We start from the raw sequence: 15,554 nt of genomic DNA on the forward strand, positions 1-15,554 counted from the left end.
GCTGGTGCTTTATCCACTGTGCCACCTAGCCACCCCTAGTATGTACTTTTCTGATCGTCTCCTTTAGAATCAAGTCTCTAGAAGTTTAAATCTTTAGAGCAGTCAAAGAGCTGTGATCAATAGTTAACTAACTTCATATATCATTACATCATAGCCTCATAGATCATTGGGACCTTAAAAGTCACTTAGCCTAGCTTCACCTTTTCATTTTATAGTTGGGGAAACTGAAACACAGAGTAGAGAAGGACTTTGCCCTAGATAGTAAGTACAGTCAGTACTGTCCCTATGTATTTTATCATTTGATGTAATTTTTGATATTCTTTCTTAACTTAAATAGTATTTTTAAATACTTGATTTTACTCATTCATGTCTGATGGTTGTCACATACATACTCTCAATACCAGTACTATCCTTTCTCCACTCTATATATTTGGACATACAACAATACATCTACATAAGACAACATTGAAGACTCTGGTAAAGATCCTTGTAAACACGTATATGCTTACAATGCTAAATCTCACACAATGACACATGTAGGTTTATGCTACTCAAAGCCTTGAACACACACACACACACACACACACACACACACACACAAATACACACACCACCTTACAAAGCTTGCCAACTGTGATCTTCCTACTCCTGCCTGACTTCCTTCTTTACCCCTCCTGCCTCCTCACCGGGTCCTAAATGTACAAACACATACACCCACACATAGGCACCCTGAATTAGGAAATGGGGGACCACCCCCACCTCAGGCAAGTGATTACAGATTTAATTACAAGTGACACAGTAAATAAAAAAAAACTATCAAATGTAATTTGTGTGGGTAGTGAGGGGTGACTGGGGAGGGTGGGGCAGCCAATGTTTTAATTAGTGTGGCTGCCTTAGATAGTGCCCCTCTGCTGGCGCAGCCCACGGTGAGGCAGGACCCAGGGGATAAATGACTCAGCTTTATCTTTCCCTGGGGGAGCTAGGTGTCCCTGCTTCCAAGCTCCATATTGCCTGGAATGCCTATACCTCTCTCTCTCTCTCTCTCTCTCTCTCTCTCTCTTCTTGGCTGCCTTTGCCCCAGTGTCCAAACTGGCAACAATATGATCCCCCCCCCCCCAATTCACATACTTAGTCTCTCTCCTTTTTTTGTCTTTTTTATTTTCCTTCTTCCTCATCCTAACTTCTCTCTCTTTTAGCCCCATCCCTTCCTCCTTCCTTCTGTCCCTCCTTGATTTTTTTTTTTAAATCTATATTTCTCTCTTTTACAGATCAGACATCAGAGCAGGAGCTCAAGTTTCTCCCAGGGGAGTTCTTATGTTCTGTCTAGACTCCCTCTCAGGTTGCCCTTTGCTCCCCCACCCCACCCCACCAGCCCCCTCTAGGATCCAGGTGCCCAAATCCTAACACCACTTCTTGGAGGGAGCTAACAAGAGGGAGTATAGACTTGGACAGGGGTATACACAAGGAAGAATTTTCTCTCATCCCTGTGCTTCTAGTTCTTGGGATCCATATCTTTGCAGCTAAACTCAGAATATAAATTACAGGACCACGGGGTAACAGATCACAGCTCAATTACTTCTTCAGAGCAGGAGACTGGGAATTTGTTATCTTTAGCCAAACCCTAGCTCAAGTAAAAGAGCAGTTTTAAAGCTAGAGTAGAAAGGCTCTCATGGGGAGGAAGACAGTTTGGAAAGAGCCATCTACTGGAACTCTATGTGTATGTCTGTATATCTGAATATGTGAACCTACTGGGAAGAATGAGGTACCAATAGGAGACTGTGTATTGGCATTGTGCTTAAATCACATATATTTGAGGATGTAAGTGTATGTATGTTTGTGAAAGCAGGACAAAATGCTAGTGTGGGTGCATACTAGCCTGATCATTTCTCTGTGTGTAAGTCTATGTATGATTGTGAGTGTGTATTTAGGTGACCATATTCGTTTATGAAAGAGATATCATGTATGTATGGGTTACTATATGCATGAATTTGAAGAATGAGTATATTTATGAGATTATATGCATGAGTTTGTGTCATTCTGTGCAGTATTTCAGCCTTACTAGACTCTTTGTGACACCCCTTTGGTGTTTTCTTGACAAAGAAATGGTTTACCACTTCCTTCTCCAGCTCATTTTACAGAAGAAACTTAAACAGGGTGAAGTGACTTGTCCAGGGTCACACAAATGTCTGAGGCTAGATTTGAATTCAATCTTTCTGACTTCTGCAGGTCTAGCACTCTATTCACTGGACCACCCAGCTGTTTCCAATAATGTATACACAGAACTATTAATAGTATAGCATTTATCCAGTTCTTTAAGGTTTGCAAAGCTCTTTGTGTTTATTATATTGTTTGAGCTCATTGGCTGAGCATCAGATCCCAAGGTGAATGTCTCCAGGCCAGGAGAGGCTGGGAGCTTAGGGCATGTGGAAGGGTTTGCAGGAATCTTGAGCTCTTATCCAAGATTCAGGTTCATGCTAACAGTGTGGATCCTGCAGGGTTTGGGTGGATTTGCTCTCAGTAGGCATAGCCTTGGTAGATGAGTAAGTTTCTTTTCCCCTCCCTGTGGTAGACTCAGAGTGTTCTGGGACTTAGGACCTTATTGTCCTGAACCCAGGCTTCTTGGGAGGCAGAGTGGCATAATGGAAAAAGAATTGGATCTAAAAACAAAGGATTTGGATTTAAATCCTAGCTCATTTACATGTTACCTGTATGATCTTAAACAAATCAATTTACCTTTATGTGCCTCAGTTTTCTATCTGTTAAATAAAGAAATTGGATTATGTGACCTCTATTGTTCCTTTCATCTTTAATCTAGGAACCTGAATATAACACAAATTTGGAGGCTTGGTGGGGGGGGGCGGGGGGGCTGGCTGTTTAGGACAGGCAGGGAGCACTCACAGCCTTTGTAGATGTCCGTGGGGATCTGGACAGCCGTATAGGAGTAGTTGACCTTGTTTTTAAAGTTTGGGTCCTCAACGAAGTCCAGCTGCAGGGTACTGGACTTTTCCCTCTCAATGTCCTCACCCTCGGGGTCCTCCTGAGAGAGAGAGAGAGAGAGAGAGAGAGAGAGAGAGAGAGAAAGACACAGTGGTCAGGGATGGTGAGAAGAAGAATATTAAGGAGAGTGAGACAGAGAGACAGGAACAGATAAAGCAATAGAAAAGAGGCATCTTAGTACAACAGAAAGAAAGAACATTGAATTTAGATAACAGAAGTCTTGAATTCATATCCCAGTTCAGCCACTTAATACCTGTGGACCTCAGGCAAAACATTTAACCTGTTAGTTTCATTATTTAGAATATGAGTTGAGTGGACTGACTCAAACAACAACCCAATTCAATAAATATTCATTTCTACTTTGGGCAGGACCATGTCCTTGGTGCTGGGGACACAGAGATGAACACTCCTTTGAAGAGATTACAATCTAATTGAGGTGGGGTGGGGTGGGAGATGGGGAGGGAATAATACATATAAAGAAATAACTATGATCCAAGGAAGAATTTGATAACCTTGATAACCAAGGCAGCCAACTACTTTAGCAAAAGGAACTTAAATGTTTCCTGTTTGTACAGAAACCAACTTTATTTTATTTATTTATTTTTAGTTGTTTTTTTTTTTTTTTTTTGCAAGGCTAACGGGGTTAAGTGGCTTGCCCAAGGCCACGCAGCTAGGTAATTAGTAAGTGTCTGAGACCAGATTTGAACCCAGGTACTCTTGACTCCAGGGCTGGTGCTTTATCCACTACATCACCTAGCCACCCCAGAAACCAACTTTATGTTGATAACTTCTATTTCCCCTTCTAACTTTAAAACCCATAGTTCTGAATAGGAAGAGAGAGAATTAAACAGAGGGAGAAAGAGAGACAGAATCAGAAATATAGAAACAAAGAGAAAGACAGAATTTATTAAGAGAAATAAGAGAGATAGACAAAGAAAACAAAGGAGATAAAGAGATAAAAAATAGACATATAGATGGGGGGTACCTAAGTGTCCAAACTTTATATGATAAGTTAGAGAAAATGATCCTTAAGGTTTCTGTCAGCTTTGAAACTGTTTTTTTCCTTGAGGGAAAAATGAAGAGAAAGAGATATGCAGAATTAGAAAATTGTGACTTGTCTTGGGGAAGGGATTGCTGCCTCTATTGTCACAAGTAGGGTTGTAACTCCCCTTCTCCTCCGTTCCTACTGACCTCAGTTCCAGAGGAGGGTGGTTGGAATAGGAAAGGAGAAGAGAACTAATCCTTCTGTCTATTTTTTTTTTTTTTTAAGTTTTTACAAGGCAATGGGGTTAAGTGGCTTGCCCAAGGCCACATGGCTAGGTAATTATTAAGTGTCTGAGGTCACATTTGAACTCAGGTACTTCTGACTCCAAGGCCAGTGCCCTATCCACTGCGCCACCTAGCTGCCCCTCCTTCTGTCTATTAATGCTTCCCCAGTATTGTGCCTCCACCCCTATCTGATAAATGGTTTGGAGTGGGGCTCATGGTGGCCAATGATAAGCTAAAGATGGCCTGTGAGCCACCTTGAGGACTGGGACATCTTTGAGAGATAATTCTGTTCATGTACTACACTGGCTACATCCTCTGTAGGGCGTTTTCCTCTCCCCTGGCCAGAGGTTTTTTTGTGTATGTGGCAAGGGGAGGGGAGGGGGTTCCAGCTGGAATGTCTTGACTGGTACCTTATCAAATCCTGAGAGCATCTTCAAGTCAGTAAAAAAAAAAAAAAAAAAAAAAGGAAAAGAAAATAGAACAACCTCCCCAAATCCTTGAAAATCAATTAGCAGCAAAAGGCAAGTATCAGAGACCAAATTAAAAGGGAGATCGGCTTAGTGCTCTGTCAATAAGGACGCAGGCGACATTTAATTACACAGCCTGATCAGCAAACTCAGGCTGAGCTTGCTTGGCTCCACATTCCCCAAATCCCCTCCATCTCCCCTCCCCCTTTGTGGTTTCCCAGGCAACAAAGAGTATCACCCAGCAGTCTAGAAAGATCAAGAATCCAGAGACTGTGGCCCAGGTCCTTTTGCTTTGACCTCCACCTCCAAGGAAAGGGGCTCCAGTCCCACTCATTCTCTTTGTCATTGCTTGGCTGCACACCTGGGCTGCCAGGGCAATCTGGCCCTAGGGGGCTGGGCTGGGAGGGAGGGAATGGGCAGTGGGTATTTATAGGTATCACAGCCTGAAGAGGGGTTGCAGTTCCCAACAGGCACAGGGGTGGGGGAAGGGCTAAAAAGGCTACAGTTGACTTTCTAAAAACAGCGGCCGCCTGTCCCTGACAGGTGCCAATTATGGCGTTTCATGGGCACGGGCATGCACTGCAGAGCCAGCCACCCACTCCTGTGCCTCCTGGCTTAGCTGGCAGGAGCCAGTGTTCTAATTGGTGCACAGTGATGAGTGTGCATGTGAGTGTGCATGCAAGTGTGCATGTGTGTGTCTGCGTGTCCGCGTGTGAAGACAACTCATCACTGGTGCAGGTGTGTAACAGAAACAGAAGGAGACATGGATGGAGAGAGACAAATTAAGGAAAAAAAGGGAATTGAGGAGAAATAAAGACAAAGAGACACAGGTAGACAGAGATAGGGGAGAGAGAGGGAGAGCACCCTAACAGCCAGAGAGGCTCAGGGCATGAAACTGGTTCTTGTTAGAGAAGTTAATAGCATCTGCAGGAATTATCCCATGCCCACTCTTCACTTTGGTTCCCCCCTTCTCCCCATGAAGAGTTATGCCTTTCCTATCTCACTTTTCAACCTTATCTCCTACTATTCCCTATAATAAACTCCATGTCCCAGTTAGACTGGGTGACTCAACATTTTCCATGATCTGCACCCCAGGTTATAGAACCAGAGGGACTATATGAAAGTTAGGATGGATGAAGGTTCATTCCATCTATAAATCATATCTATCTGGTTTTACCCCTCATTTTACAGACTGGGAAACTAAGGCCCAGAGGGAGACAGTATGGTATAGCTGAAAGAGGGGTGGATCTAGAGTCATTGTTACTGAATTTGAATCCTGAAGTTGGCCCTTATTACTTGTATGAACTTGAAAAAGTTGATTATTAATAATTATTATTAATGAGAATTATGATGGACATTTACATAATTCCTGAAGGTTGGTAACTTATTTTTCATATGTCATCTCATTCCGTCTTCACAACACCTCTGTGAGATGAAGGCTACAGGCATTATTATCATTTTACAAGTGAAGAAACTGAGGCTATGATCTATTAAAGCAACTTGACCAGGATCACACAACTAACATATGTCTGAGGTAGTATTAAAACTCAAGTCTTCCTGACTCAAAGGTCAGTTTCCTCATACATGGAAAAGAGAGTTATATTAGATGCCTTTTAAATTCCTTTCCAGTCTGGTTTCTCAGGATTTTATTTAGAAGGTTAGAGACTTTCTCAAGGACACATAGTGTTGGAGTGTATACTCTGCTAAACAGAGGTATACATGGAAGGGGAGAGGGTCTGGGAAGTTGGGATTCTGTTTTTGCTCTGAGTGCCAGACATTTCTGTTAGGGTCAAGATGTAACTTTGATCCCTAAGGGGGTGACTATCTGCTCTGTCTTAGAGATGGAGGAGATACCTTTCCCCATCCTGCCACAGCTTAGGTGAATATAGCATTGGTTACATGCTATATGGATGCTTAGGGAAAAATACTTTTTGTTTTGAATTAAACCTGCCTGAGGAGTGAGAGTGGAATGGAACAATGGGGGCTTGAGTGGTGGGTCAGTCCTTGATTCCTAGGGGACTGCTGTATCACCCCCCCCCCCCCCCCCCCCCCCCGGTACCTCTTTCTCTAGTAACCTTTCTTCAGTTATAGTCCCCAGGTAGAGGCACATACATGCAGACCCAGACAGCCATAAGCACATATACAGGCCTGGCGGGTCCTTGAAATCCCCAGGTGATAGCAAAAGCCAGAAAAATGGGCTTTGAGGAGCTATCTGGCCTCCAGATAGCAGGTGATGGGTTCTGAGTTTTCACTGAAGATGTTGAAATCTGAAGATGCAGAGAGGGTGTTGATGGTTGGTAGTGGGAGGGATTGGGGAGGGGGAGAAGAAACCACCTCAAATGTCAGCGGTGGATGAAGGGCACTGCAAATTTTAATCTCCCAACTTTTTAGGCGAATGTGACATTTGGATCTCACTAGCAGATAAGCTATCAGCTGGAGAACTTTCTCCTTTCTTCCTCTTTTCCCCTCCCAACCCCCATCTTCTATCTGGTAATTTAAAAATAAATGGTCTAGAAAGAACTCTAAACAGTTACCTTTGGCAAAGATTAAGAAAATAAGCTGTGGTTTTTATTTATTGTCGGATGGTTGCCAAGCTGAGAATGGCACTGGGGGCTGCCTCCTCCATGCTGCCCTCTGGCCTTGGGCTGACCATATGCCCTCCCCAGGAGGACAAGTCAGGGTCCAGGTCCAAGAACCCAGACTCTTGACTCTTCTCTATGTAAATGGTGTGTGTGGGGGACTGTGGGGGAACGGGACAGAGGGACCCTGAAGCCCCAGAAAGGCAGTTGAGCTTATTCAAGGCTGATGAGGCTAGCAAGCTATGGTTTGTGTCCCCAGGGGTGGGAGGATGGGGTTGGGGTGGACTGGGGGACCAGAAGAATCAGGAAGAATGAAAGCTCCCTGGTTTATATTTAATGCACTGATTGCTAAAATTACAGCACGGCATTGCTGGGAGGGGGGGTAAGGAATTAGAGTCAGTGTCTAATTAAAGGTTCCCTTCTCATTTGAATTTCAGATTCTAGCTTTAATTTTAGTAACTTCTCTGGGAGCAGTGGAGGCTCAGCCAAGGGGAAGCACACCTGCTCTATGACCACCCACTCTTCTCCCTGCCCCTCAGCCTCCTTCTTGGCCCCCTCCCCAATTCTTAACTTACAGAACAGCCCCCTCCCCCATATTCACCAATGCTCTCCTGAGTCTTTATGTCCCAGAAATATTCAAATAGAAATAGAAAAACTGACCTTTCTCCTTTCCCCCTTCCCTTTTCTAGCCTCCACCTTTTCTAGGAAGCCTTCCCAGATTGACCAGAAGATTTTGGGGACAAACCTGCTCTGATTCTTTCCTCTCTGTCCTATGAATGAGTTCACTGCATGACTGATTACCCCCAGGGCTGGGAAGAATAATTTACAAATTATGCTTCTTTTTAATCTTCTATTTGCAAAGCTCCCATACAGTCTTCTCAAGTTGCTTTGAGAAGAATTCTAAAGTCATAGGATGCTGCAAGGACATAGGAGTGCAAGGGTCTATAAACAGTCTAGTTCAACCCCTCTCATTTTATAGGGGGAGAAATAGAGGCTTAAAGAGAGGGAAAACATTTGCTCAAGATTACATAGTGAGTTGGTTGCAGAGCTGTCAAGGAAACTGGGGTCTTCTGATTCTTGGGCCAGGGATCTTTCCACCAGACTGTATTGTTTCTTCTTCTACAGTGGATGCTAAAGAGGCTTATTCTGCAGCTGGAATGCATAAAGGGACGTTGCTATGGATAACTGTGTTCTCCTGGGTTGTGTTGGGGCATGGGGTCCTGAACCAGGAAGGAATGGGGTTTTTCTTTGGTGGTGGAGACTGGATTTCAGGGTGATTCAGGGAAGAGAAATACTCACCAGTTCAGCATCTGCTTTGGAGTCATAGTATTGGATATCTCCTTCCTGAAAGGGGAAAGAGACATGGCCCCATCAGTCCTCAGTAAAAAATGTTTTAGTCTCCCAAGTTTTCACTCCCCCCGCATCTTAGTCTCTCAGAAGCAGCTCTGACAGCCTGGGAGAGCATGGCCCACCAAGGTGACCCTCTCTGCTCTATAGGTCATCAGGAGTCCTTTTCCCTAGCTATACAAAACCCACCCCAGGTGTTTTCATGGACTATTTTTGCCCAGTCTGTGGTAGAATTTACCTGGTCTGATCAACCACAGTCAGACATGCTGTAACTTGTCTCTTAACATAGTGATGCTGTTTTAGTTCACTTCAATAATGAAGGAAAATAATCACTATCATTAAGAATATCTGATATTTTGTATGTGTGTGTGTGTGTGTGTGTATGTGTATCAGAGAGAAAAGGATAGGAAGAGAGAAAGAAGGAGAAGGGGGGAGAAGAAAGAAGGAGAAAGTGAATAAGAAGGAGAAAAGGGAGTAGAAAGAGAAGGAGGAGAATAAGAAGGAGGAAGAGGAAGGAGATGATAGAGAGACCAAGAGATAGTGAGGGAGAGAGAAAAAAAAACAGAGAGGGAGGGAGGGAGGAAGAGATAGGGAGAGAGAGAGAGAGAGAGAGAGAGAGAGAGAGAGAGAGAGAGAGAGAGAGAGAGAGAAACCTGGGATGATGAAATGCAGAGGAAACGGTGATTGGAAGTGCTGGTAACACTGTCGTAATCAAATTTTACATTCCATCAGGAGGGGTAATTAAAGGGCACAGAATTAAAGGGAAGAGTGAGGAGCTGATGGCTTTGGGCCATTGTCACGCCCCTCCCCCTGAAACTCTAGTAAAGCCCACTTTCATCTTTTATTCATTGGCCTCCCAGTGGGAGCTGCTTCACGACAATCCCTGCTTTACTCCTTCAACTTCAGTCTCATCCTTAGGAGTTTGGGCCCAGAACTGATCTCCACCTCCTAAAAGGTTTCTTATTGGGGTAGATAAGGAACTTTAAACTCTAGGGTCCCACCAAAAGAAGGCTTTATAATTTCTGATGAGGAGGATGTCAGACATAATGCCAAAGTCATTTATTTACTAACTTTCTCTCTGGATCTTGGGGAGGGAAGACAATTAATTTGCCTATATTGTTTCCAGAGGCTTCGAACTTGGGATCAGCTGAAACAGAAGCACAGGTCCTCTAACCCCTGTCCTTAAGGGACAAATCACAGATATGTTACCTATGTCCAGGACACATGGACAGATAGATGGGACAGAGTCACCTGGGGTGGGAGTAGGAAGACACAAAATATATAAACCCTGTTGTTTTCAAGAAAGGGAAGATTCTAAATTGGCTCTAGGCTCCAATCCTGAACATTACTCTTCTCTCATCTCCAGATCCCAAACTACCTCCTGTGGAACCAGGGCAGGTGGCCTGTTAGTCAGTCAGTTGACAGACATTTTTATTGTGCTAGGTGTTAGAGATATAAAGTGGAAAAGGCAAAACAACTCCCAAAACAAGTCAAGGTGTCTCCTCTTAGAGCATTTACAATCTAATGGCTGGGATGGTTAGGAAATGGGGATCAAGTAAATGTATAATCATGAGAGTAAGGTGCATTCTTCTACTCAGCTAAATGGTGGGAGATTGGGGACTCTGAGGAGGATATGAACTCAGAGACTGTCCTGAGGGGGGTCAGCTTTCAAGAATATCTTCCCTTGGGGCAGCTAGGTGGCAGTGAATAGAGCACTAGTCCTGAGTTCAAATCTAGTCTCAAACACTTAACACTTATTAGGTGTATGACCTTGGGTAAGTCACTTAACTCTATTGCTCCACAAACAAAACAAAACAAAAAGAATGCCTTCCCTCTTCAGAAGTTCTAGAGGACTTAAATTAGCTTCTGTGAATGGCATCAGGACCCCAAGTAGTCCATGGAGGTCACTGTGGTCCTGATGCATTGTATAGAATTGTTGCTTCTTAAATGTGATGATGGTTGTGGCTTTCTTTTTTTTTTTAATTTGTTTTCCAATTATATACAATAGTAGTTTCTACCCATCATTTTTTGGTAAGGTTTTGAATTTTACAATTTCCCCCCCACCTTCCCTTCCTTCCTTCACCCCCCCCCCCACAGAAGGCAATGTATAGTATTGTTTCCATGCTATACATTGATCAAAATTGAATGTACTGAGAGAAAAATCATATCCTTGAGGAAAAAATAAAATATTAGAAATAACAAAATTATGTAGTATATAAGACAACCTTTTTTAAATTGAAGGTAGTAGTCTTTGTCTCTGTTTATTCCACAGTTCAAAAAATATTGAAACAACTTCTCTGGTGGAGTTATGATAAAGTAAGCAACTCACCCCAGAGACAGAGCCATTGGAATCTGAACACAGACTGAAGTACATTTTTTTCTCTCTATTCTTGAGGTTTTTCATTTTCTTGGGGAGGGAGGGGGGTTCATGTTTACTCTTATGTTTACTCTTATAACACATTCAATTCACATCAATATATAGCACGGAAACAATGTAAAGGCTATTAGACAACCTTCTGTGGTGGGGGAGGGGAGGGTGGGGGAAAAATTGTAAAATGCAAAACCTTACAAAAAATGATAGGTAGATATTACTAATGTATATAATTGGAAAACAAATATAAATGTTAACAAAATAAAAAATAAACTTCCACAGTTCTTTCTCTGGGTACAGGTGGCATTTCCCATCACAGATACCCTAAAATTGTCCCTGACTTTTGCACTTATGGAATGAGCAAGTCCATTAATGTTGATCATCACCCTCATGTTGCTGTTAGGGTGGTTCTCTGGTTCTGCTCATGACCCAGTCTTTCTTGCTGCCAACTGGACTCAATGCCACTGTGAGGTAAGATAGGACACCAACCACACTGAGGATTGAGGGAACCACTGTGCCAATCTGGTATACTATAGCCTTGACCAACACCATTTTCTATGTCCTAGTGCCCAACCTCTGCTCCAAAATACCCATCAGGAGGACACCCTCACTATTCTGTAGAATCCCTGCCAAGTTGTCCCTATCCCCCAAGCTGAGCCACAAACCAGAAAAATGGACTACAAATACTCTCTCTGGTTCTTAATTCATTGTAGAGATGAAAGAAAAGACAATGGAGTGTGGAGGGGGGATGGGGTGAAAGAGAGAGGAAGGGAAAGGATGACAGAAAGAGAGACATAGAGAGATAGAGGCAGAGACAGTGCAGAGAGGGGGAGAAGAGGGAGAAGGAGGGAGGAAGGGAGGGAAAAAAGGAAAGGAAGGGAATGAGAAGGAGGAAGAGGTAAAGAGAAGGAAAGAGTGAAGAAGGAAAGGAGAGGGGAAGAGGGAATGAAAAAGGAAGAAGAGGAGGAAAAGAGAGAAGGGGAGGAGGGAAATGGGAAGAGGAAAAGAAAACGGGGGAGTGAGGGGGAAAAGAGGGGGAAGAGGGAATAAGAAGGAGAGAGGGAGGGATGAAGAGAGAGAGAGAGAGAAATGATGAATTGACTCCATATCTTCCAATATCTTATTGAATGTCCAGTCATTATGGGAATGTATTTATTAATTGTGATTTGTTTTGAAACTTGATGGGTTTGCAATGAGGAGGAAACTCAATCATCACTCCTGCCAGCATCCTCCTCTTGTTTCTTCTGACCTGACTTCACCCTGTTCTCCATCCCTGGTATGATCAGAACTGAGGTCTGGGTTCCCAGCCATCTGTAGTCCATAATTACCTAGGCCCCCAGGAGACCCATAACACAAATGGACTAATTTCATGTTTAATGACCTTTAATCAGGAGTGAGTGTGATGATCCTGCTGGTGGGCACCTGGTGCTGCTAGGAGCTGCCCTAGACCTTGCACTTTTATATTGTTAGGGAAAAAAATAAAAATCAATGTCTGCTGGAGGATCAGAACTGGACCCTGCCATGAGCTCCTTCCCTTCCACCTTTCCTGAGACTTGCCTGATGAATTCTTCCCCCATTTTTGTCCTTCATTGCCTCCTCACCTCAGGCAATGGATTTCCCTTGGAATGGACATTAAGCATTGTGGGAAAGTGGGATCTGGCTGAACTGGGGGAGCCTGGCCCTATCTATGTTGGATGAGATAGTCACATCTCCCTTAAGAGGAGTAGGAGAGAAGTTGCTTAGGGACAGTTCCTGGAGATCCTTCCCCTGTTCCCATCATTATAGCCAGAGGGAAAAAAAAAAGAAAGGCTATCCCCTCTTTGGAACCCAGCTCCTCCAAAATCAACCCTTCACACACATGTAACCCAACCCACTCTCTTCCCATAATACACTTGTGTTTATATAAACATGTGTTTATATAAACACATACAGTTGTCCAGAGGGACTGGACAGAGCTTGGACTTGTGATTTAACGTTTCAGAGAGAACCCTCAAATTAGGAGAACCATTGCCAATGCATGTTGGCCATTTTCTCTGAAATTTATAGAGTGGTCTAGAGCCCTAAATGATTTGCTCTGGGGTACCTATTGTATTATTGGCATATATAGTGCCCCTCCCTTCTCCTTCTTGGCCCTCTTCCTCCTTTCTTGTTTTTTTTTTTAGGTTTTTTTTTTTTTGCAAGGCAAACGGGGTTAAGTGGCTTGCCCAAAGCCACACAGCTAGGTAATTATTAAGTGTCTGAGACTGGATTTGAACCCAGGTACTCCTGACTCCAGGGCCGGTGCTTTATCCACTATGCCACCTAGCCGCCCCCCTCTTCCTCCTTTCTTAGTGAAGTCAGCATTCATGTTCCAAAACTATCACTTATGGCACATTCTTTCCCCTTTAATCTCTGAGTAGTTTTGGAACTTCAGAGCTTGTCTCAAGATTCTTTTGGGATCCATTCCTAGGTCCCTTCTTCCCTCTTATCTTCCAGGATTTTGGTATAGGCAGATCTTGCCTCCCACATTTTATGATCTGGGAAAACCTCTGGTTACTTTTAAATGTGGGAAAATTGAGGATAGGGCAGGCCAAGACTATCTCTCTCCTGCCATGCCCAATTTCTTCTCCCACTTAGCTCCTACACCCCTAGCCAATATTCACTTTCCTAATTCTTCCCCGCTCTACTACTCTCTTTGTGCACATTTTCTGCTTGCTTAATCAATAAACCTGGCTGATTCTCAATAAGCTAAGGGAAACCAAGGAAGGTGGGGCTAAACTCCATTAAACTCCATTTGACCACATTGTTGGGTCTAAGCTATATCAGTTTATGGTGGTGCTAGTGATGGTGGAGGTGGTCTGGAGTAGCTTCAGTTAGAGGTTGTAGAGAATGAAAGATTACTCCTTTCCTAGAAGTGGGATTCTGAGATCACAGAGAGCCATTGCCTGAGCTTGGCATAGTAGAGGGAAGGTAAGTATCTGAGTTCTAGTTCTGACTGATCCTTACTTTTTGTGTGACCTGGGACTAGTTCCTTCACCCTTCTTGGCCTCAGTTACTATATCAGTAAAATGAGGGAGGTAGACTAGATAATTTCTGAAATACTTCCTAACTTTAACATTATATTAAAGTGTACAATTTTAGCAAATGTTGGGGAAAAAATGGGAACCATGGGAGAAAGCAATGTCTGAAAGTGTTTCTTGGCCCCTGGATATGAGTGGGGCAGTGGGAGGGTACAGGAGCTAGATCTTTTCTAAGATTGTCTTCCTGGCTCTGGGAATCATAGATTGTATGAAATGTTGGATGAGATAGTCACACCTTCCTTAGGAGGAGCAGGAGAGAAGTTGCTTAGGAACAGTTCCTGGAGATCCTTCCCCTGTTCCCATCATTATAGCCAGAGGGAAAAAAAGAAAGGCTATCCCCTCCTTGGAACCCAGCTTCTCCAAAACCAATGCTTCACCCACATGTAACCCATGCTTGGGTCCAAAATGAAATAGGTTGTTCCTCATTTCTCTTCTCTGCTTGATTCCATTTTATTTTTCAAAATAGGGGTAGAGATACTTGGTCCTAGATCCAAGGTGAGGTTTAGGGCACATATAGTAAATGTCCCTTTATCTGTGTCTGGCCCATTTGGGGACTTGTTCTATATTGATTAATAACAATTGTGCCTGATGGGCTCTAAGATACTTAGACAGGAGTTGTAGTCTATTCTGACCTCCCACAGGTCATCGCATGCACATTCTGCCTTCCCAGGTCCCCAGTCCCTCAGGAGAACTAGTGCTCCTAGTCTTAGGCCTAACATTCACTGTGTGACTTTATAGCAGCTTTACACTTTTTGTTGAGATTCAGTTTTTGTATTTTCATAATGAGAAGGTTGGACTAGATGGTTCATAAGTCTTCTTTTGGCTCTAATCTCTCTGACCATAAGATCTCCTGCAAACTCTGGCTTTCCAGCCTGGCCATTCTACCTTGCCTATGTCTCCAGCTTCCTGTCCATTTCCTTCTTTGAATCCACCCAATATTGAAGACTTCTCCTAGGATTTTGCCTTGGGATCCTGGGTTCTTTTGTGTTGCTATTTTAATAAACCTTACAGATATCTTTTAATCCTTAGCTTCAGGCACCAAGTCCCAGGTCCCTCAATTTGCATTCAGAGACCAGCTGCATTGATTCCTAGTTCTCTATCTCTCTTCTCTGTCTTTTAGTGACTGGGTTTGGCACTCTTCTTATTCTACTCCTATTCCCACCCCCATCTTCACACTTTAGGGAGTCCTAGAAGCAAATGAATCAATGAAAATGTAATTTTTAAGTACTGACTGTGTGGTAGCTATTAAGCTAAGCCCCAAACCTGCAACCCTCTCCCCCTCTTCCCCCCACAAAAACCACTATAAAGAAAGGGTTGTTGAAGATAGTCATTGGAATGTGAAGCCACAGGGACAGTTAAGTGGACTTATGTATGGCAAAGTTATGAGAATGTATTTCCTAGGACTAATTCAGTGATGGTAGCTACATTGTTAAAAAGCTAGTTGCAGATAACAAAGTGGAAGACA

The 15,554-nt window shown here is 43.3% G+C and overlaps 1 protein-coding gene across 3 annotated transcripts in view; it reads right to left on the reverse strand.

The window, feature by feature from the left end:
* The window catches only part of CACNA2D2 (calcium voltage-gated channel auxiliary subunit alpha2delta 2), a 417,883-nt gene that overhangs the window by 45,921 nt on the left and 356,408 nt on the right, over positions 1–15,554 (reverse strand). For all 3 annotated transcript variants that reach the window (XM_074198039.1, XM_074198038.1, XM_074198037.1), the window contains 2 exons: positions 8,612–8,656; positions 2,899–3,037 (listed from right to left, as the gene is read on the reverse strand). In XM_074198039.1, coding sequence (XP_074054140.1) covers positions 2,899–3,037; positions 8,612–8,656 — 184 coding nt within the window. The remainder of the gene's footprint in view (positions 1–2,898; positions 3,038–8,611; positions 8,657–15,554) is intronic.

Source organism: Macrotis lagotis, chromosome 8, assembly GCF_037893015.1.
Source record: "Macrotis lagotis isolate mMagLag1 chromosome 8, bilby.v1.9.chrom.fasta, whole genome shotgun sequence".
NCBI classification, from domain to species: Eukaryota; Metazoa; Chordata; class Mammalia; order Peramelemorphia; family Peramelidae; genus Macrotis; species Macrotis lagotis.